The sequence below is a fragment of the Harpia harpyja genome, chromosome W (assembly GCF_026419915.1).
Source record: "Harpia harpyja isolate bHarHar1 chromosome W, bHarHar1 primary haplotype, whole genome shotgun sequence".
In the NCBI taxonomy this organism is placed as follows: domain Eukaryota; kingdom Metazoa; phylum Chordata; class Aves; order Accipitriformes; family Accipitridae; genus Harpia; species Harpia harpyja.
Genome location: NC_068968.1, coordinates 16202702 through 16225211, shown reverse-complemented (window position 1 = coordinate 16225211; position 22510 = coordinate 16202702). Strand labels below are relative to the sequence as shown.

The 22510-nt window shown below is 41.4% G+C and overlaps 1 protein-coding gene across 5 annotated transcripts in view; it reads left to right on the top strand.

The window, feature by feature from the left end:
- The first annotated feature begins 2074 nt into the window (after positions 1 to 2074).
- Positions 2075 to 22510, top strand: part of LOC128136101 (soluble lamin-associated protein of 75 kDa-like) — a 37483-nt gene continuing 17047 nt past the window's right edge. For 4 of the 5 annotated variants that reach the window (XM_052775222.1, XM_052775218.1, XM_052775220.1 and 1 more), the window contains exons 1-5: positions 2076 to 2191; positions 14202 to 14339; positions 15829 to 15928; positions 18093 to 18178; positions 20732 to 20903. In XM_052775222.1, coding sequence (XP_052631182.1) covers positions 14202 to 14339; positions 15829 to 15928; positions 18093 to 18178; positions 20732 to 20903 — 496 coding nt within the window. In that variant the 5' untranslated portion in view covers positions 2076 to 2191. Of the gene's footprint in view, positions 2192 to 14201; positions 14340 to 15828; positions 15929 to 18092; positions 18179 to 20731; positions 20904 to 22510 lie in introns of all 5 variants that reach the window. The other variant, XM_052775221.1, reaches the window with a different exon arrangement.

Here is a 22510-nt window from a genome sequence, read left to right as displayed (position 1 = left end):
TTAATGAAAGAGATGAGTACTGCATACAAGTGATAATCGTCCCCAAGATAATTTACCATCCAGAGAGCTTTGTATACGATTACCACACTGTACGGGAACATCACTTACAAAAAAGAGAGCCTTTTACGGCGTTAACTATAGGCCTGTTAATGGCTGCAGGGGCAGCTGGAGCAGGAACTGGTATTGCCTCACTGATCCAACAAGATCAGAAATTCCGAGCCTTGAGGGTAGCTGTAGACGAAGACTTAGTAAAGATTGAAAAATCTATTAGTGCTCTAGAGTCCTCATTAAGGTCATTATCTGAAGTGGTCCTACAAAATAGACGAGGACTAGACCTAATGTTTTTACAACAAGGGGGGTTGTGTGCTGCTCTTCGAGAAGAATGTTGTGTGTATGCAGATCACACAGGGGTGGTTCGCGACACCATGACTAAACTCCGTGAGGGATTAGAAAAAAGGAAAAAAAAAAGAAAGAGAAATGCAGCAAAGTTGGTACGAATCGTGGTTTAATCACTCCCCTTGGCTCACCACCTTATTATCAACGATAGCTGGGCCACTCATTTTGTTAGTTTTAGGACTTACTTTTGGACCATGCATTTTTAATAGATTAATCACCATAGTTAAGGGGAGGTTGGAAGCAGCACAGTTGATGCTAATTAGAAGTCAATATGAACAACTTAGAGAGGGCGAATTGCAAATCGAAGAAGCCCCTATCTTAGAAAGAGCAAAAGAAGCAGTGAGACGATTTGATGAACAAAATGGGAAAAAGAAAGAGGGGGGATTGTGATAATAGATAAGCGTTTGTTAATCAAATCTTGCTTATGTTAGTAGAAAAACCAGATGTCGGCCTTAAAACAGGAAGGAGGGAGTCTTGCATTAGCTACAGATAACTGGTAATGTAAACAATGTTTGTGCAAGCCTTGTGTTTATACAAAAGGTAATAAAACATGTATGTGTCAAGTGAGGGGCCCAGGGTGGTCACAGGAGGAAGACTTGGGGCCTGTAAAAGGTAATAAAACACGCATGTGTCAAGTGAGTGGCACAGGGCAGTCGCAGGAGGAAGACTTGGGGGCCTTCATCCCAGCAATCACCAGGAGGCAGAAAAAGACCTCCCTAGCAACAGATCGGCGCAGACGCGGAGTACACTAAGGAAGATACGTATACCGAAAATGACACATATACCGGAAATAGAGGACTATAAGAACTGTGGCTACGGGAAGGGGGGTTGTGAGCCGTTGGTAGAGCAGTGGCTCCCCGGCCGCCCAGCGCTGTTTTGCCTATTTACCGCTTGCTTAATAAATTACTTCTAATTATTCACCACAGTCGGCTCCTGGACCTTTGTCCAAACTTATAACAATCTCATCAGAAGAAACTACATATTCTGCTTGTGCCCATTTATTGCCTACAAACTATAAAATACAATTGATGTCTGGAATGTATTAACTACATATTTCCCGTGTTAAGGCCTAATTTAGTGGCAGTGAGGCAAACATCCTTTCGGGATGTAACTTATGCAGTAGTTAGGCAAATTTCAGTGTTCTCGTTTTGCGAAAGCCAATATACATTTCACATCCCCCATGCATCCAGTGCTGCAATAAAGAATGCCTGCTTTCTAAAACTCCAAAACGAGTCTTAGAGAGTTTCTTCGACCGGCTTTTCGGTATCAATACCATACAGAATGTATGGACGTATGCTATCAGAACATATGTATTAGATAGGCGTGGTGTTTTAAGTATAGTGTATAAGTATGGACTGATAAACCTCAGTAGGTGTGCTCGATTTGTGGAAATCTTGCACCCTGCGCAGAATAAAGCAATGTCTCCTCTCTAAACATACTTTGTGTGTTTCGGGAGTTACTTTCTGATCAGATAACACCATGGTGGGGAGCACGGGTACTACTACTGCCGCCGACGGCTGTGGTACCTCAGGAGCCGCGATGGCGCGAGGACCCCGGCAGCCACCATGTCAGGGGGCGTGGGACGAGCGGCGGCGGCTCGAGGTGTAGCAGCGGGAGTGCGTCAGCGGCGAAGGGGGGAGGAGTGGAGGCTGCTGGGGCTGTTGTCAGGCGCCGGACAGCAGGTCTGAGGGAAACCGGAAGTGAGCTAGAGAGCGCTGTGAACGCTGCTAGGGAGCCCGGTTTCCTCCTCTCTCCAATCCTGCCACTGCCGCGGGAGACTGTCTGGCCGGCTGAGGTGAGGCGCGGCGGGGATGTGAGGGGTAACCTACCGGGGCGTCCCGCTTCTCCGTGTAGCGTAGCCGGGCCTGGCTAGGCAAGCGGAAGGACCCGGCGGCCGCTTGCTGCAGCCGTGGTAAGGGAGGCAGATCCGGTCCGCCGTGCCGGTCGGCGCTGGGCGTGCTTCCCCCTGGGAGGCAGGTAGTCGGGCCGGAGCGGCCGCGGCAAGCCCCGGCAGGCTCCGACGCCAGGTGTCCGCCTGCGCCCCCCCCCCGCTATCTCCTGCGGGTGCCGCGCTCTCTCCCTGGCGGCAGTGCCCGGCCTCCGCCGCCCTTCGCGGCCATCGCAGGGCAGGCTGGCGTGGCCGCGCCGAGCCCGCTGTCGTGGGGACTGCCGAAGCCGCGGAGGGGGGCAGATGCGGCTCCGTCAGGACTCGGGCGGGCGGTGGGGACAGCTAGGCTCTCCCGCGGCGGGGGGCGGCCCGGTCCGGCCTCTCCTCAGCTGGGCCCGCCGTCCCTCGCCTCGCCTGGCTTCCGCCCGACGCGGAGCCCGGACGCCGTGGGGTGCGGGCCTGGGCTTGCGCGGTGCCAAGTTTTGTGTGAGTTTTCAGGAAAACGGCCACGTTTTGACCCAGGCCACTCCGTGGTGGGTAGGGCCAGTCATATTTTGTGGAGACATCTATCGTAGCATTGCAATTTATGTATTATAGCCGCATACATATATAAGATCTATTTTATATATATATTTTTACACATATATATGAAAATAAAAATTGCAATGCTGCAATAGATGTCTCCTACAAAAGATGGCTCTGTGTGTGCATATGTGTGAAAATACACGTGGACACATACATTCTCACATACACACGCTCTCCTGTTTTCCTATATGATGTGTGGGGTTTTTAAAATTTTATTTTGAGGTAGGGTTGATTCTTTCCTCTTAAAACAAGGGGAAGCATTTTGGCTAAGATATCCGTTGACGTAGCGTTGCTATCCTGCTTATGGAGTGTTAAATCCAGCCTGAGTAAGTGGGTTACTTTGGGAGCTAGAGGAAAAGGTTTTACTAGCATTAATGGAAAACAAAATATACTAACTCACTGGGTTTAGATATATATTAATGTCCTATTTAGAGGAAACAATTAAAGAGTGATCTTTAAGCTGTTTTGGGCTGTGGTGTTTTCAGTATTAATAATGAGAAATTTGGAAAACTACCCTTTGATGTGGAGACACTGTCCAGCTGATACTTGGTTTTGTATGTGTGCATGCAAGAGAGAGGGAACTTTTTCTCCTTCCTGCTTAAGTTCAGATACTTGTTTTGTGTGTTGGGCCATGCCATTGGTCATAGCCTGGTGTATAACCCACCAGTTTTTAAGGGGAATAAGTATTGTGGAAGAGCGATCAGCATAATAAAAATCAGTACTGCTTCACTGGAGGACCTATAAAAGATTGCTGCAGATCAGACTGATTGTGGTCTCTCCTCTCAAAACTTCCTATGGGAACTGAATGCATCTTCTCTCTGTTTCTCTAACCACACCAGCACCTTTCTTGTTGTTTAATTGACCTCTGCTTGATTTAAATATTGAAGAACTTCTCACTTCTTGTCTTAAGGGTGGCTAGTAAGAAAACATTTTAGCACCTATTTCATAGAGGACAACATCAGGGCAGAGAGATGTTTATACTATAAACGTTTAAATTCAGGTGTTATTAACCTCAGTGATTATCTCAATTTCAATGCTATTTTATGAATGAAAAGCTGCTGGGGACTCTGATATAGCAGACTGGTGTTTTAAGTTGCTTCCCCATTCCCCTTTCCCCAATCTGATCTTACTTAGTATCTGCTCTGTGCGGAAGCACATGTTTTACAGTGCCTTTCTTTACTGTTGTGGAAGATGAGTAATTAATATGGGATTCTACTGTACTTTTCCAATGAACTATCTCCAGCAATGCATGATCAAGACACACAGTACCAAGTCTTTTTGGAGTGTTTCATAACCTAGCTCCTTTACAAAGAGGCATTACTCTGACAAATGACTTGTAAAATACTCTTAATTTCTTTTGTATGCATATTAAGATAGATAATGTCTCTTCACTTTAATTATTAAAAATAGATTTTTTTTTTTTACTCTTATTAGTATTGCAAAAATAACACAACTCAGAACAAACTTAAAACTCTCCTTACTTATCCAAATATCCTATCTGTGCAGGTTGGTTTAAATAGTTGTAATTGCACACCTATTACAGTGCAGAATCTTTGCCAGTGAAAGATGGATGGAGTTCACTTCAGTGTTAAGGCTGACATTTAATAATGCTTTTGTTTTTATTTTTAAATGTGAAAAATGGAAATGTCTGATATGAAATCACTAAGAGAAGAACATGGAATTCGGTGGTATTAGAGAAACGAATCAGAGTAGAATAGCCCTTTACTTGCTTATGTTCTTAGGTATAATAAGGCTTGGTTTATCAATATCTCATACCAATCAATGAATATCAAGTAGTAGTAATCATTTAAAGGTGTTACCAATTACATTTATAAACTTCAAATACAAATAGTATTATTAGAGCTGAAGTGAAGTGTACTTATGCTTATTTTCACATTGCTATTCCTTAAATATTTCTGTATTCAAGTTACTAGCTTCTCATTTCCTCACAGATAAATACCTTCCTCCAGCCCCACAAGCTTGTAACCTAGTCATCAAATTGTATCAGCTATACATTCCAGAAAGCCTTAGTTATCCTTTGATCTGTGAAACGTAAAGTTTGGGGCAGCTATTGATACCGAAAAGCCGGTCGAAGAAACTCTCTAAGACTCGTTTTGGAGTTTTAGAAAGCAGGCATTCTTTATTGCAGCGCTGGATGCACGGGGGATAGTTCCACCTAGCGTGCATGCCACAGCTTTAGCACTAACAGGTTATATAGAATAACTAATTGCATATTAATCAGATTAGTATACATATACATAAAAATGATTGCAACTGATTATCTTAGTACTGCCTACATCCGATCATGCGCAATGAAGGATCCATTTGAGTCGAAGGGCTGCTTTTGCGACCACCGACCCATTTGAAGTTCTTGTTGGCTGTCCTTGAAGTCTTTATTCTTGTCCTTGTTCTTTGATCTTGAAGCTTAATGCAGTTTCAATCACATGTGGTCAGTTTCAACATTGTTCTCATCTAGTGTACAGGAACATCTAGTCATAAGAGCCAAGAACTACAAAACTTAGGAGTAACTACCTCTACTAGTTAATTGCTTGGCTATACTTTTGTCTATTGTTTCAATCATAGTGTTAGTATAAGATTTCTAATTATTATTTACCAAATCTCACTTTTACAGTCACCCAGCAGCAAACCAGTTTCCATAGAAGGTACAAAATATTAAAACCATAAAAGTTTGAACAAACCACATGAAATGTATGGACATATGCTATCACTATGGTAGAGATGCATGCTTTTCTTTGGAACTGTTTTCATCAGTGAATGACTCTTGGATAGTCATTTTGTAAACTGTTTAAAAACAAACAAAAAATCTTTTTCATACAATAGAAATGGGTTTAAAAAAAAAAACAAACAAGCAAAATTCAACCCTCCTCCCAAACTTCTGCTTCCAGCTGTTTCCGTATTGATTAAACAATACTGAGTGAAAAAGCCTGCTTTAATGCGTTTCCCCTACTGCATTGTTTTAAATACGACCAAAGTGGCATATGCAGTGTCTTGATAGCTCTTCTCTGGCACTCTTGCAGTTTTGTTTGCTATTGCTGACTTTTTTTGTTTTGAATAATGGGATGTGACAGCATGTATTTATTTAGTCATCATAAATTTAGATGGTGTTCTCTAGTGAGCCTGAGATTTCAAAGAAGCTTTTAAATATCTCCCTAAAATATGTAAAAGGATCCTTCCTCAAAAGAGTGATGAGTTTTCAAATCTTCCCTAAAATCTCACTAAAATTAGTGAGAATAGTCAGGACTAACATATCTCTTTCTTTGTTTTCAAAGTTAACTGGAAAAATCTACCAATGTTCTAAATGATATATCTATATATACTTAAATGATTCCTTGAGTTGCAGATCTAGCAAGATGGATTTGTCTGAGTTGTGTACTTGTCCTGGTTTTGGATGGGATGGAGTTAATTTTCTTTCTAGTAGCTGGTATAGTGTTATGTCTTGGATTCAGTATGAGAAGAATGTTGATAACACACTGATGTTTTCAGTTGTTGCTAAGTAGTGTTTCCACTAAGTCAAGGGTTTTTCAGCTTCTCATGCCCAGCCAGCAAGAAGGCTGGAGGGGCACAAGAAGTTGGGAGGGGACACAGCCAGGGCAGCTGACCCAAACTGGTCAAAGGGGTATTCCATACCATGTGACGTCACATCTAGTATATAAACTGGGGGGAGTTGGCCTGGGGGGGTGGATTGCTGCTTGGGAGCTAACTGGGCATTGGTCGGTGAGTGGTATTTTCTTCCTCTCTGTCCTATTAAACTGTCTTTATCTCAACCCATGAGTTTTACTTTTTTTCTATTCTCTCCCCCATCCCACTGGGTGTGGGGGGAGTGAGTGAGCAGCTGTGTGGTGCTTAGTTGCTGGCTGGGGTTAAACCACGACAGTACTGAACTGTTTGTTGTACAGCTATTAAAAAAATAGCATTTTAGTTTTTTGATTTGTTTTCAAATATGGGTTGTTCCTTTCTTGGTCCTGTACTTTATTTTTGTAGTAAAATACTATCCTATGATTTTATTATTACTGTTGAACAGGGGACCTGCATATTTACAGTGGCAGTGTCTCTCTCTTCTGCTTATGGTTAGAGATTGTTTATGGGCCCAGGTGAATTGAATTCACTGTTACCCTTTCTTCTAGGCTTCATCAAAACATGTAAAGTAAGGGTGGTTAAATAGGTTTCTTTAATTCTGTGGAATCACTGAAGAGGAAGAATAATCAGTAAAGGTGTGGTTTCTGTCGAATCAGTAGCCCCTGAGGCAGTGCTAGAAGAATACACCTTGTTCAGAAGTTCTAGCATAGTGGTGGCTGTGAGCCTGCTGCTGCACTGGCCTTTCCCAAGCACTGAATATCGATGAACTTTGAATGGTATGGAATGCTGCATTAACCATAACTGATTTTATACTTCTCATACACCAGATGTAAAAATGTGAAATGTGTTTAGGTTAGCAAATGTATTGCTAGAAGACCAATCTTTTATCTAGCTCTTTTGCAAGTAGCAAATCCTGCAAATATAAAGGCTTTCTAGCCTGAATAGCATTTCTCACAGCTGTTGTAGAATTAACCAGGAAAATTCATCATTTTGGGGAATTTGAATGATTTGTGAGTTGATAATAATAAAATAGTTGGGGATGTTAACAATAACAATGTAAATGTTATTACAGTGCAGCACAGATGACTTAAAGGATTTTATAATGTTGGGGTATTTTATTTCTTTTGATACTGTAGCATTGAGAGTTTATGCTGTCAACCTTTACTCTGAAGCTGCGGAAATGAGTTTTCTGAAGAAGCAGGAGTTAACAACCTGATTCCTGCAACTGAGGCTTAAAGCTGAACACTAATTTAGGATTAATATGAGTTAGCAGTGCTGATACCGTTCCAGTAATTTATACAGTACAGTATGGTGATATATTCAGAGGTATGATTAACTTGCTTATCTTTGTTCTAAACCCACCCCTAACAAGCAAGTAACATCTGTATTTCTAGATAAAATAAGTTATTGAAGCTTTTAAGGCATTTTTTCAAAAATTCAAGTACATCCAGGACAGGATAGCTTGGGTACTAAGAGGTACTTCTAAGAGGCTTAAAAGTTTGAAGCGCACAAACATGTATTACAGTGCGAAGCAGGAGAAATGCAGTATATTCACAGAAGCATGTAAGTTCTTGGATGGATGTCAGGATGGTTGATGATGGAGATAAGGACAGGATGACACCAGGGAGGAGGTTGTATGTGAATTCCTTTCCGCTATTAGAGATGTTCTTGCTAACATTCTCTAGACATAGAACTTCAGTCCTGTGGTAACATGTTCACTGATAGCTAGTGAATGCATGTTAACGAATGTTTTTTATAATGAAGCTGTGATAGGTTGAACTAAACCAGCAGTGGTTATACCCAGACAATTGCGGGGAACAAAAATGAACCATCTGCAAGTACGGGACTGCCGAAAGCAAAGGCAAACACAGAGCTGCTCAGGAATGTGCTCTGTCTGCTGAGGAGTTTGCTAAATGTTGGTTTTGATGGCAATAGGTATGGACAGCAGGGAGAAGTGATTCATTTTGGGGAAGACTGCCCTGAGATGCTGCCTGTTTGTGTGGTCCTATTGGAAAGCTTAGAGAAGAGTTGTGTTTTATACCAGGAGTGGAGAGTTGGATCCTTTTATGTGGATTTCATAATTCTGTGTTATACAGGTAAATGAAAATAAATCGTGGTGGCTAACTAATAAATGGAAAGGACTGATTATTTTTGTTTGTTTATTTGCATTCAAACCAACAGCTTTGATTTGTGTCTCCGATAGAAAACCAGAGCTGCCTAAACTGCTTCAAGCAGATTATGGATAATGTGGTTGGTATATTAATCCAGAGCTCTTGGTGGCTGTTGACAAGAATTTCTAGACCACTGTACTGTGTTTCCTTAACTTTCTATTTGGGATTTTATAGGGTATGAGTAGATGTTATTTGGGGATTTATATTCCTATTAAAAAAAAAAAAAAGGGGGGGGTGTATTTTTCCTTTTGGGAAATAACAAAGCCCTAAACCAGAGCAAATTCATCTGAGTTGGCAAGAACTTGTATTTAAGATTGATGTGTCTATATTCTCTAAAAATGTGAACAAAAGCCACACTGCAGGAAATAGTATTTATATGTCTTAGCGGTATGGTGCAGATAATGGTTTGAACCCTACTTAGGAATATACAAAACCAAGGTTTTTTAATTAAACCCCAAGAAAACCTACCCTTAAATATGTAGTTATTTGAGTGGGGAGGGTTTGAGTTGTTTATTAAATGTGGCAGATCAAATACTGTATTATTGTTGCTTCTTCAAGCCTGTATGGTTTTCAAGAAATCCTAATATATACTCTATTGTTTAAAAAAATAACTTCTCTTTTCTAAAATATCTTCCTTTTCCCTCAGTCTACATTACATTACATTACAAATTAAAAGAAATAGTTTTAAAAGAGATGGGGATATTTATAAAACATAACAGTTTTTTTACAGTAGTGATTTAAATTGTTAATTATGGGACAGGTTTTCTCTATGTATTTCAAACTACAAGACATAATAAACCAGATAGGTACTCTCTATAGGTATTTAAATGATTAACTATCTTAGCATAAGTTTTAAAATTTACTTGTTTATCCTTTTCTAATATAAAAATAACTTTTTTACTTATTTGCTTCAGACTGTATTTGGATAGAAACAAGAAAAAAATGCAAATGCACAATACATCTAAAAACACACCCCCCGCCCTCCCATTTAAAGTATTTGATGCTGAATAAAAAAGAAACAAAAGCGATGAAAATGTTTTGTGTATATGACAGCTGGTAGTCTAAGCAAAGGAACATTTATGTAAGTTAGTTAGCTGTTAATAGAATTAGTGTTAGTGGAACTTCACAATTTTAGAAGTGGCAGATGTCATGTTGAAGCTTAGTTGAAGCTAGAAAGCTAAAAATACTACTTTTTAAAAAAATTTATTTTTCTTCCAACTTCTATGTGGTTTCACAGCTTTCACCAAACCAGCAATTGGATGTTGCAAGGTGGGAAACTAACAGAGCAAAACAGAAATTATGTTCCCGCTGCTCTAATTGAGAAGATGATTGCTGGTTCAGTGCGTTGTCAGATCTGTTTCTGGAGCATAGCTTGGGACTTCCATAGTCCTGTGGCTTGGTTTTCTCTGTAACATCAGCAGCTAGGGTATATATGGAGATATATACTTAATTTGTAATTTAAGTCTCTTCTTACAATGCTACCCCAAGTGTAGGTAGTCTGGGAGATCATGGTAGGATTGTAATTTTAAGATAGAATTTGGTTCAAGGTGCATGATGATTCATAAGAAATGCATTGCAGTCCTTGAGGAGTTCTGTGATCCAGTACTTCAGCACTTGTTTAAATAGATTAAACCTTAGGTCAGGCACTACTATGGTTTACTTCTTGTCAGAGCAGGCCGGTGCTTCATCACAGGACAGGACATGCTGTGTATGTCCTGAGGGCTGGGGCTGGATTAGTTGTCCTGGTTTAGCAGAAATGTTCTGCAGGTCATAGCTTGAGCACCCTGGTGTCTGTTCTCATAACTTCAAATGTTAATGAAAACTACTTAAATTTATTTTTATTTATTTTTAAACACAAATTTAAATGTGAAGATTGATTGCCTGCTATGTAGCTGTTGATTTAGTTTTGCACGTATTTGTTATACCATGCATGTTTATCTGTGCCAGTTATGTTGAAAGGTCCTTGGTGGATTGTTTGTGATTTGTAAAGGAAAATGAGCTGTGCAATTAAGTCGTGCTGTGTAAGTAATTGTCTACTTCCGCTACTTGTAAAGTTGTGATACAATTTATGTTCAAGTATCTCATGATCTTGGTAAAGTATTTCTCATACTGGTCTCTCTGAGGTAATGATTATTCCCATTTTATAGATGAGGAGTTCAAGCAGATCAAGTAACGTGTCTGTGTTGTGCGATTTGGTATACTACTTATATAGAACTTGCTTAGCATAACTTGCTTAGCATTAGTAGCTAAATTTGCTGAAGCCTTAGGCTACAGACTGTGAACTTTCACCCAGATATGCTGAACTTTTACCTAGTTAAGTAAAAGAAGGCCCCAGAGCCTGTTTGAGCTGGAAGACAAGGAACCAAGGAAGGCCGTTACAATCGGCAGCTGACTCAGCAACCTTAGAGATAAGAGAAGAAATGGCCTGCCTAGAGACAATGAAGGGACCCAATGAAGAATGGAAAGACCCCAGACCCTAATATTACTATTGGTCCAAACTGTCACGTGAGGGGTGGGGAACTGTTGTGGTTTAACCCCAGCTGGCAACTAAGCACCACATAGCTGCTCGCCCGCTCCCCTCAGTGGGATGGGGGAGAGAATCAGAAGGGTAAAAGTGAGAAAACTCGTGAGTTGAGATAAAGACAGTTTAATAAGTAAAGCAGAAGCTGTGCACGCAAGCAAAGCAAAACAAGGAATTCATTCACTACTTCCCATTAGCAGGCAGGTGTTCAGCCATCTCCAGGAAAGTAGGGCTCCATCATGTGTAACTGTTACTTGGGAAGACATGCCATCTCTCCAAACGTCCCCCCTTCCTTTCTTCTTCCCTGTGTCCCCTCCCAACTTCTTGTGCACCCCCAGCCTACTTGCTGATGGGGTGGTGTGAGAAGCAGAAAAGGCCTTGACTCTGTGTAAGCACTGCTCAGCAATAATGAAAACATCCCTGCATTGTCAACATTGTTTTCAGCACAAATCCAAAATGTAGCCCCATACTAGCTACTATGAAGAAAACTAACTCTATCCCAGCCACAACCAGTACGGGAACTTAGATTATAAGGGTATAATTGCCCAGGGATTTCTTTGTTCGGGGTCTCTCTTTGGAGGCACCCAGCTCGAGCTGCTCTGCATGTTGGATAAATAAACCACTTATTTACTCAGCGGATTGGCAAGTCATCTTCTTCAAGCAGGAACCTAGGGCTGAGCCCTGTTGACAGTGGCATAATTCCTGGCAGGTGGTGTAATTTCCTCAACAGTCTGTGCTAGAGCTAGAAATTCATCCTGATGCTTCTAAATCCTTGGCTGGTAGCCTAACCACTTAGGCTTCAGTTCCCCTAAGATAAAGGCACCCCAAACTGTGTTTAAGCCCTGTGACATGCTCTAAGAAACAATATAGCTTTTGGCTTCTTATCTTTCTGTTATTTCATGGCACTCAGTATTGAGGGTTTGCAGGGGGGCAACCAGATCTCTCGATTCTAAGAGCCTGCTGAAATCCTTGTGTAGCCTGGAAGCTGCATGGGCTGTGCATCTCTCCTTCATGTGCTTCTAAGATGAAATAGGGGTTGCAGGTATAATTTATAATTAAATCAATTTCCAACATTGCCCATTTATTCTCTATTAAAAAAAATAGTTTTTCTGTCTTAATGCTTACAGTAATGAAGATTTTGTGAATAAGGAACTGCCTCAGTTGCACAGGACTCTGTTCATTCATCCTGTTAAATGTGGGTTTTATTGGTGTTTCTTGAATTGATCTCTCTTATCCTCTGGTGCTGTAGCTGTTCCTAAAAAAGAATATGCTATTTCTCACATAGTAGCTTGCATAATGTTGAAAAGGGGGAAAGTGATAAAATTCTACATTAAAGCAACTGTTGCTCATGTGAGTTTGTTACATACAATCTTTAATCCTATTATGTGAAATGATATGGTTATGAAGAGTGTAAGATTTATTTTCTTTCAGTTAAAACATGAAAAGCATATTTGCCTCTTTTAAAAAAATAAAATAAATTTAATTTTAAATTTATAAAATAAATTTAATTTCCCTCCCTCACTTAAAGTTTAATTTCCCCTCCACACTTCTAATATGTTTTTTGTACAAATGGTCATGATGAGCTTGGTTGCTTAAGGCTGTTACATGTGCTCAGTCAGCCTGACTGTTAGCTAACCAATTGGAGTGGTACCCCATAAGCAGAGCACGGTCCTGCAGTGTGTGACAAGGATTTGACCTGACAGTTTTACAGTTGTGCAACACATGGAGGCTTAGAGCAACCAAAAAGGGCCATGACGGGCTGCATGGCAGAGATCTGTGCTGTTCCTGTTGCCTCTATGGAAAAAAATGTGTAATGCTCTTGTCAAGGAAAACTGAAAAGCTATTTTCTCTCTCCCTTTTTCTCTCTCATGCATTACTGAAGAGACTGTCTAGATGTGGAGCCATCTGTATTTTTAATTTAAAGATACTGACAAACTAGTTGTGTTTTTTATGAGGGGAATGTATTAATTTATTACCATTGGCAGCCATTTGATTTGTCTTTGCTAGGTTACTGTGCCTTTCAAAATGAGGATGCTTGCATTTTCAACTGTTAGACTAGTCTCATGTTCTGCTGTAGATTGGAATGGGACTTTTCCAACCTAAAGAGATCTCAGTGTTCCTCCAGAACAGATTAAACTCATGAACTTGTGGTAGCTCATGCTTATGAGTGGGCTGTAGCTTGAGAGGAGCTGAGGGGTCTGTATCTGTATAGTTCTATAGATCTGGAAGAGCCTTATCTGAAGAGCACTCAGTGAATTCCAGGAGCTCTTGTTCATCTTAACTTGACACTGCTTTGACAAGGAGAATTTGAATCAAAGAGCTTTCAAGGAGCTATTGCCACTATGGTTGGTCTTCAGTGCTTTAGTTTTTGTCTTGTCACCTCCTTAAAGTGCCTCTTTAGGCCGATGTGGGCTCTTGTTTTTAACGAGCTTGTAGCATCTCCTGTTCACAGTTGAAATGCTTTTGGAAACAACCAGCTGGTAGGCACACTAACTTGTCAGTTGTAGAGAGAAATTCTGAACAACGCTTCTGTTCCTTCAGAGATGGATTTCAATGCAAAGTCTCCAAAATAAATGAACTCCTCCTTCTTGTTGTTATCTTTTGGGCTGTTTACTTTTTATTTGCTTAATCTGTGGCTTCAAAAACATCAGCTGGGAGGGAGATAACTGAGCCTGTCACCTCAAGGCAGCATGTGGTCTATTGTAAATGTGCTGCAACTGGGGTGGGGGTGTGGGGGGGTGGGGATGTGAGTTGGAAATCTGCCACGTTTGGGTCTAGAGGGATCTATGGGCTAAACCCTTCCTTTTCTGCTTATAAACACAGATTGGGTTCATGTATCATTTTACAGACTGGGTGTTAATAGGCACCATCCTAATTAAATGCCTGGAGCATTTCTCCTTTCTGGCATGGACATAGAGGGCTCTAGAGAGCAGCAGAGGGGGGTGTTCAACAGTCTTAGTTATATGTTTAGCAGGAATATGTGATAAACTGTGCATCATCTCTCTCAAACTTCATGCAGTAATAATGTTGCTTATTTCTCAAGATGATGGCATTCCCTGTGGATTTGTTGAACAGCTACAGTCATGAGGACTTGGAGAACTCTGCAGAGGACTACTTGTCTAACCTTCGGCGTGGGGATCCAAATTGTCCTGAATTCTTGTCCCTACCAGACCACGGCAAAGTAAGAACCAGAAAATACCTTAGTCCCAGTTTTCTTGATATACTTGTGGATTTCAAATATTTAAAATATCCAGTCCATAACTATTGAATTACATCATTATTTTAGCAAAGGTTTTATATTTTCCAAATTCCTGCTTGTGTGTTAAGCTCTACTTTTTTTTCATTCTGTAATTGGGTTTAAATTTGGGCATCAGTGACTATTTGCTGCTTCTAGGCAATGGATCTGTATGCATTAAGTAATTTTTTAAAAAACCCTTAAAATCTCAACTGATGAGTCAAACTCTTTTGTAAAAACACTAACTCACATAGTCACAAAAATCTATCATCATAACTAAGGGGTTCATGATTTACTGAAGCTAACTGGCTCTCTTTGTACCTCAGTCCTTCAGTGATCTTCATGGTTGGGTTCAATTCTTGATCAGCAAGTTTCACTAATTTTAGAAGTGATTCTTTTCTTTTTATCTGAAATATTCCCTGCTGTTGTTGGGAGTTCTAGTAGAGGCTGGCTGTGACACTTCATGTTTTAAACACTTATCCCTTGAGTGATAAGTTAGTCAATGTTGGTTCTGTCTAGATGAGCATTTCTAATAGAACTAGTACCAATAAAAGCAATGGTGTGTAACTGATGAAAATTAAGTGAGCTGAGAGGACTCTCTGTGGGAGCAAAAGGTCAGTGCTGCAGATTCCTTGGCAGAAGCAGAGTCTGGAGTACTTTCCTGCATTTCTGCAGGTGCTGTATACCTAAATATTTGTTTATATTGACATCGTTGTTTGTGGCATAGCATATCATAATCTTCTTAAATTGGGTAAGCAAGTCTATTTAACACACCATTAATGCCTGTCTAGTTTTAATGCATTAATTAATTATTGAAAATGTGCAAATTTAAATATCAAAATGCATTTTCACAAAGGTCCTCAACTCCTGAAAGGTGGATTAATTTGACCCTTCTCATGTTGTTCCTGAGGGAAAGTCAAGCAGACAAATTTGGAATTTCTAAAATGTGTGCAATTTAAGGGAAGAAAACCCTTTTGAATCCAACTTTCCCAGCTTGGCATGTTAGGGCTCATGTTAACAAACAGCAATTTTTCTGTGCCAGTTTGTTTCTGTGCCTGCCTGCCTCATTCTTCTGTCAGCTTTGATAGCTTGCGTAGCTGGGGCAGTTGAAGTGAACGTACTGCTGGCTCTTTGCACACTGTACTTCAGTTGTGCTCATAAATGCAAACTGCTGACAGCAGAGAGCTGTAACAGTATAAATTGCTGTACCTAAATCTGCCAAAGCTTGAGAGTCAGAGCTCTCTATAATGTAGTCTGTGTTTAGGAAGAAAACGTCTAAAGTAAGGGCCAAGGTCTGATACTTGTCTTTTACGGTTAACTGTTAAGCACTCGCTTTTCAACATTTGTCTTGCTTACCCTGCTAAACATTCTCTGTATATCTTACTAATGTTGTACTAGCAAAAGTCTACTGAAGTATTGTACATTCTTGTTTCAGGTTCCTATTAGCTTGTCAACTGTGGGTTTCGTTCCTCTTTATGGTGAAGAGCAGACACACAAAGTTCTTGCTTTGTTTGCACCAGAGGACTTGTTCACAGGTTTCATTTTAAGATTCTAATCTCCATGTGTGTTGCTGTTTCTTTTTCTGTGACAAATACACGTAACCAGGCTCTTGCTCATTCCATGCTAGTGTAGCTCATAACTGACACTTTTGCATTTGTTGTTCACTGCCTTCTTGTTCTCATACTATGCTTGTTGTGGATTCATATACACAAGTGATAAAACATTGCTTGCTAATCAGAGTAGAACTGGACCCACTGAATTCAGAAGATATGTAGCAAAATAACATGGTGCTCATCTGAATCCAAGTACAACATGTGTGTCTTGCTTTATGTAAACCTCGCCTCTCCAAAAGGAATTAATTGAGCATTCATAGAATCTATTTATTTGCCCATGAATTTAGATGCTCTTTATTAGCAGTGATTAATCAGCATCAAGTGTAAATTTGTCTTTACCTTCAGGTCCTAACATAGCTCTGGCCAAGGTGACATCTCACTGTTTTTTGGGGTTTTTTTTTCTTCCCTTTCTCCCTTCCTTTCTAGTCCTTCATGTTTCCTTCTCTTTCCATATAATGCCATATATATGATTGCTAAGTTTGCCACAAATACCTGTGGATCAAACTCTTCCTGATTGCTAATCACATGGCCATCAGCCTTTTTACATTCATCTGGCTCCCTAAAACTTGCACAGTTTAAATATCAATATCCATTAACAACCCAAAACTAAAATACATGTATGAATGAGACGACTCTTGGCAGGCCCGGTTTTTAGTAGAAGGAGGTGTTTAGAGCACAGTGACACAGTTCCTGTATGTCATGCTGCACAAAAATCTGCATTTGGTTTTATTGTTCTCAGTTTTCAAACAAGTTTTGCACCAGGGAGCATTTGTGGTGGATTGATCTTGGCTGGCCGCCAGGTGTCCACCAAGCCGCTCTATCACTCCCCCTCCTCAACTGGACAGGGGGAGAAAAATATGACGAAAGGCTTGTGGGTCGAGATAAGGACAGGGAGATCACTCAACAATTACCATCATGGACAAAAAACAGATTCGACTTGGGGAAATTAATTTATTACCAATCAAGTCAGAGTAGGATAATGAGAAATAAAACCAAATCTCAGAACACCTTCCCTTCACCCCTCCCTTCTTCCTGGGCTCAACTTCATTCCCAATTTCTCTTCCCCCTGAGCGGCTCAGGGGGATGGGGAATGGGGGTTGCAGTCAGTTCATCACATGTTCTCTGCTGCTCCTTCCTCCTCACTCTCTTCCACTGATCCAGCATGGGGTCTCACCCACGGGAGACAGTCCTCCATGAACTGCTCCAACGTGGGTCCTTCCCACGGGCTGCAGTTCTTCACGAACTGCTCCAGCATGGGTCCCTTCCACAGGGTGCAGTCCTTCAGGAATGGACTGCTCCAGCGTGGGTCCCCTGCAGGGTCACAAGTCCTGCCAGAAAACCTGCTCCAACGTGGGCTCCTCTCTCCACAGATCCACAGGTCCTGCCAGGAGCCTGCTCTAGCACGGGGTCTCTACTGGGTCACAGGTTCCTTCAGGGCACATCCACCTGCTCTGGCATGGGGTTCTCCATGGGCTGCAGGTGGATATCTGCTCCACTGTGGACCTCCATGGGCTGCAGGGGGACAGCCTGCCTCACCATGGTCTTCACCACAGGCTGCAGGGGAATCTCTGCTCTGGCGCCTGGAGCGCCGCCTCCTCCTTCTTCTTCACTGACCTTGGTGTCTGCAGGGTTTTCTCTTACATGTTCTCACTCCTCTCTCTCCCAGCTGCTGTTGCGCAGCAGTTTTTTTCCCTTCTTAAATATGTTATCCCAGAGGCACTACCACCGTTGCCGATTGGCTCAGCTTTGGCCAATGGTGGGTCTGTCTTAGAGCCGGCTGGCATTGGCTCTATTGGACATAGGGGAAACTTCTAGCAGCTTCTCACAGAAGCCACCCCTGTAGCCCCCCTCCCCCTGCTACCAAAACCTTGTCATGCAAACCCAATACAGCGTTGCATATGGGAGGGGCTGTATAGCACCACATATGTTGTGCTAAGGTAGTAAGAGCTGCATTAATATAGTGCCAACTAGAAGATGCTTAACCTGGTTACTACAGTGTTATTCCTAATTGTTTAGCAGTTTTAATGAATGTTTCTTTTTAGAATGTTAAGAATCTAACTTTTTATTTCCCCTTGTTTCTTTCAAGCTGTAGCCCTGCATCTTGCTGACCGGTGGTGGTCAATTGATGACATCTTGAGAACATCTGTCCCTTCTAGAGAGGGGCTTCAGCAGGTAAAGTGCTCCAATATTCACCTAGCAATTATTCTTATCCTTCAAGATAATGGCAAGTAATGGCAAATAGCTAGTGTGTGAGATGTTACATGTTTTCATTTCATTCAGAAATGAGTTAGCTGTCTCATGTCAAAAGCAAGGTCAATGGGAATAGAGGAAATAGGTACTAGAGGGAAGGGTTGTGAAGACAGTGTCTAGAGAAAGAGGGACTCTTGTACAGTAGCTTCATATGCAAGCTATTTAGATGTTAATGATGTTAAGAAGAGTTTTTTCCTTACTCTTTAGAACATAGTATGTCTGATTGTATTGAAATGTCTTAGTAGAGTGGTGCATTCTATCATAGCAGTACTTATTGGTTTTATCAGGAGACTAGTAAGCTAAAAATATTTAAAGGAACCTGCTTGATAGAGGCAAGTTGGAGCTGGTGGCCTGCAGTGGCGATACATGAGGCTTAGGAAAGTAAGTTGCCTGGTATCTGCTTTATTGGTCATCATTGAGCTGTGTTACCATTACTGACACCTATTTAGTATGGAGTTTTGTTTTCTTCCAAAACTGGAAACCTGTTTTTTCCAGGAGTATAATTCATATCTGGGCACTCATCTTTGATTTTTTGTATTTAAATTTACTCTAGAGAATTTGGCAAGTAGCCTTGTTTTCCTTGTGCTTCATAATGGTAGGATGGTGAGTAAATCAGGAAAGCTGAATCTTTTACAGGTAGGGTAGCTGAGACTGGGCGTTGGGAAGGGAAGGAACATGGTTTCTCCATTCTTCCTTCATAGTGGATAGGATAGTGGTGAACTTGAAATTTCATATGTAAAAGGAATCCTGCAGAACAGAGAAAAGGATATTGAATTCCTTGTTTCATGTCACAGAAACTGTTGTAACTAGTTCTTCCACTGCATCATGTCCTCTTGTTTTGCCACTCTGTCAGCAGTGTTTGAGTGTGCCGAGTCCTGCTACCCTGTGAGGCTCATAATTTCTTCTTTGTAGGACTCTGATTACCTGCTAGCCTGGTGTGGTGGGTTGACCCTGGCTGGATGCCAGGTACCCACCAAAGCCTCTCTATCACTCCCCCCTCCTCAGCTGGACAGGGGAGAGAAAATATAACAAAGGGCTTGTGGGTTGAGATAAGGACAGGAGAGATCACTCACCAATTACCATCACAGGCAAACCAGACTCAGCTTGGGGAAAATTAACTCAATTTATTACCAATCAACCGGAGTAGGGTAATGAGAAATAAAACCAAATCTCAAAACATCTTCCCTCCACCCCTCCCTTCTTCCCAGGCACAACTTCCCTCCTGGATTCTCTACCTAACCCCCCCAGCGGCACAGGGGGACGGGGAATGGGGTTTACGGTCAATTCATCACACGTTATTTCTGCTGCTTCATCCTCCTCAGGGGCAGGACTCATCACACTCTTTCCCTGCTCCAGCATGGGGTCCCTCCCATGGGAGACAGTCCTCCATTAACTTCTCCAACATGGGTCCTTCCCACGGGCTGCAGTTCTTCATGAACTGCTCCAGCATGGGTCCCTTCCACGGGGTGCAGTCCTTCAGGAGCACACTGCTCCAGTGTGGGTCCCCCATGGGGTCACAAGTCCTGCCAGAAAACCTGCTCCAATGTGGGCTCCTCTCTCCACAGGACCACAGGTCCTGCCAGGAGCCTGCTCCAGCACGGGCTTCCCACAGGGTCACAGCCTCCTTCGGGCACCCACCTGCTCCGGTGTGGGGTCCTCCACGGGCTGCAGGTGGATATCTCCTCCACCGTGGACCTCCATGGGCTGCAGGGGGACAACCTGCCTCACCATGCTCTTCACCACAGGCTGCAGGGGAATCTCTGCTCTGGCGCCTGGAGCATCTTCTCCCCCTCCTTCTTCACTGTCCTTTGTGTCTGCAGGGTTGTTTCTCTTACATGTTCTCACTCCTCTCTCCGGCTGCCGTTTCTGTGTCTGTCCGGCAACTTTTTTTCCTTCTTAAAAATGTTATCACAGAGGTGCTACCACTATCGCTGATTGGTTCGGCCTTGGCTGGCAGTGGGTCCGTCTTAGAGCCGGCTGGTATTGGCTCTGTTGGACACAGGGGAAGCTTCCAGCAGCTTCTTACAGAAGCCACCCCTGTAACCCCCCCGCTACCAAAACCTTGCCACACAAAGCCAATACACCTGGGAAATCTGAGGCTGGCATACTGCTATTGTATGTGGTGAATGTTTCCTAAATCCAAAAATAGTTCTGAGTTAAATTCAAAACATTCCCCCCACTACTCCACTCCCAGCACAGCATGTCTCTCAGCTTTTACCTGTTGGATTGGGAGTGACATTGAAGTTGTGAAATATCCTCTATGGTAGTGCTTTATACTTAACCTATTGCTATGGCTTCAGAGCATCTCCTAGGCCTCAAACAAACCCCAGAGCTTCATCCTGCTTTAGCATTTACAGCTTTTCTTGACTCCATCTGCAGCTGTGTTAGCTGGCGACCTTGAAAAATAAGGTCCCTGATGTGCGAGTATCAACTAAACTGACCACTCTTCTAAAATGTTTTTCTGTGTTTCCTTAGGTGAAGTCTGTTGGAGAGAGGGTGGTTCTCTATGTTCTGAATCGAATTATCTATCGGAAACAAGAAATAGAAAGAAATGAGATCCCATTTCTCTGTCACGGTAGCAACGACTATGCTAAGATCATGTGGACAAAAGGAGAGGCTGTTGGGTTCTATTCTGTTAAACCTACAGGTAAAACGTGTGTATTGTGGGATTTGAGGGGGGTAGAAGAGGGGAGATAGGGAGCTTATTTGAAGAATATTGTTTAGTAGACTTTACAAGCCTTGCAGGCCTAGTGAGTTGGTGTTTTCTTAAATTGATAAGAAGTCAGATTGCAGTTAAAATTTCTGGTTTAAATGCTTATGTCCTTTAGTAGTCTAAGAAAGTTTTTAGGTTTCTTCATATTCTACAAAATTGATTTAAAATTGTAGAAATGAAGTATACCTGAAAGCGGTGTGGGTTTGTTTGTTTTTTTTTTTTTTTTCTGTAGAACAATTGTTTACTGTTAGATTGGGCTATGCTTTGGTTTTGGGTTTTGTGTGTGTGTTTTTTGTTTGTTTGTGTTTTTTGGGGGTTTTTTTTTGGTTTTTTTTTAACCTAGCTCCAGAATGCAGAGATTCTGTTTATCCGAAATGATTGTAGAATCAGATGTCATTATCACTTAAACATTTTATAGCATTACAACATAGAAACTTTGTTCACAGGCACAAGATTCAGCTATACTTGGTGGTAACAAAAAGAGATTCCCTTTCCTTCCACACATGCGTTCCCTCAGAGATTACAGTTTAGCTAGCAGGTTTGTCATTAATGGTACAGGTTTTCTGTTGTTTTTCTAAAACATTATAATTTCCCTTTAGTTATTTTGGACTTAATTGTGTTTTTCAATTTTTGCTGAATAAAATTTGGTATTTGAGTAGGCTGTTTAGCACGTTGATAGCACTTTGTAGAATATCAACTTTTGGATCAAGAAGAAACAATCTGGCATTTTTGTTTTATCTCTAGAGGGGGTTAATGAATTCAGGATTAATGATGGTACTGGAGGCTTGCTGGAGACTTTCCCCATCCGACATACATATATACCTTTGCAAACTGTTAAAAATGCAGTAGTAAGCTGTGGATCACTGACCTATTCTGGTCTGGCAATCAAGATAGGAAAGCAACCAGCTAATTTGTTCTGATTGTCTTTTGTTATCTTTTTGTGAATTTTTTTTTTTTTTAAAAGAAATGATGCATTGCATAATTTGTATAATTCTCAGTATTATTTTTAATGTAAAAAAATGCTGTAGCATGGTGGCCACAAAGTAGTATTTGCATTGCAATGGTTTTTGTTATGGCCTTATAAAGCTGGAAATTAGAGTAGTGGTTCCATTTTTAGTCTAGAATGGGGACGCTTGTTTATGTGGCACTGAAGTTTTGCTATACTCATGCTCATTTGTTATAGTTTTCGTGATGCTCTCCCGTTTACTTGTCATGAGTTAGCAAGCACTGATGGCGTTATCAATATTTCACCCACGTTTGATTGTGTGATGTATTCTCCAAATGAGTAGCCCATGTGGAGAAAGATGGTTCTGGATACAGATGGTTAGGAAAGAGTGGTGGAGCTTGACTGGTATCCCAAAGGGTACCCATGTAATGTAATGTAACCTCTCTGCCCACATTTTCCTTGCTTGAAAAATGAAGATAAGTATGTTCATTGGTCTCAAAAGTACAAGGTTGCGAAGACAAAATATGTTGTATAGACGACTGTATGCTTCTCTGGCCTCGTTAGAGGAAAGGGCTATTTATTTATTTTTTTTTTT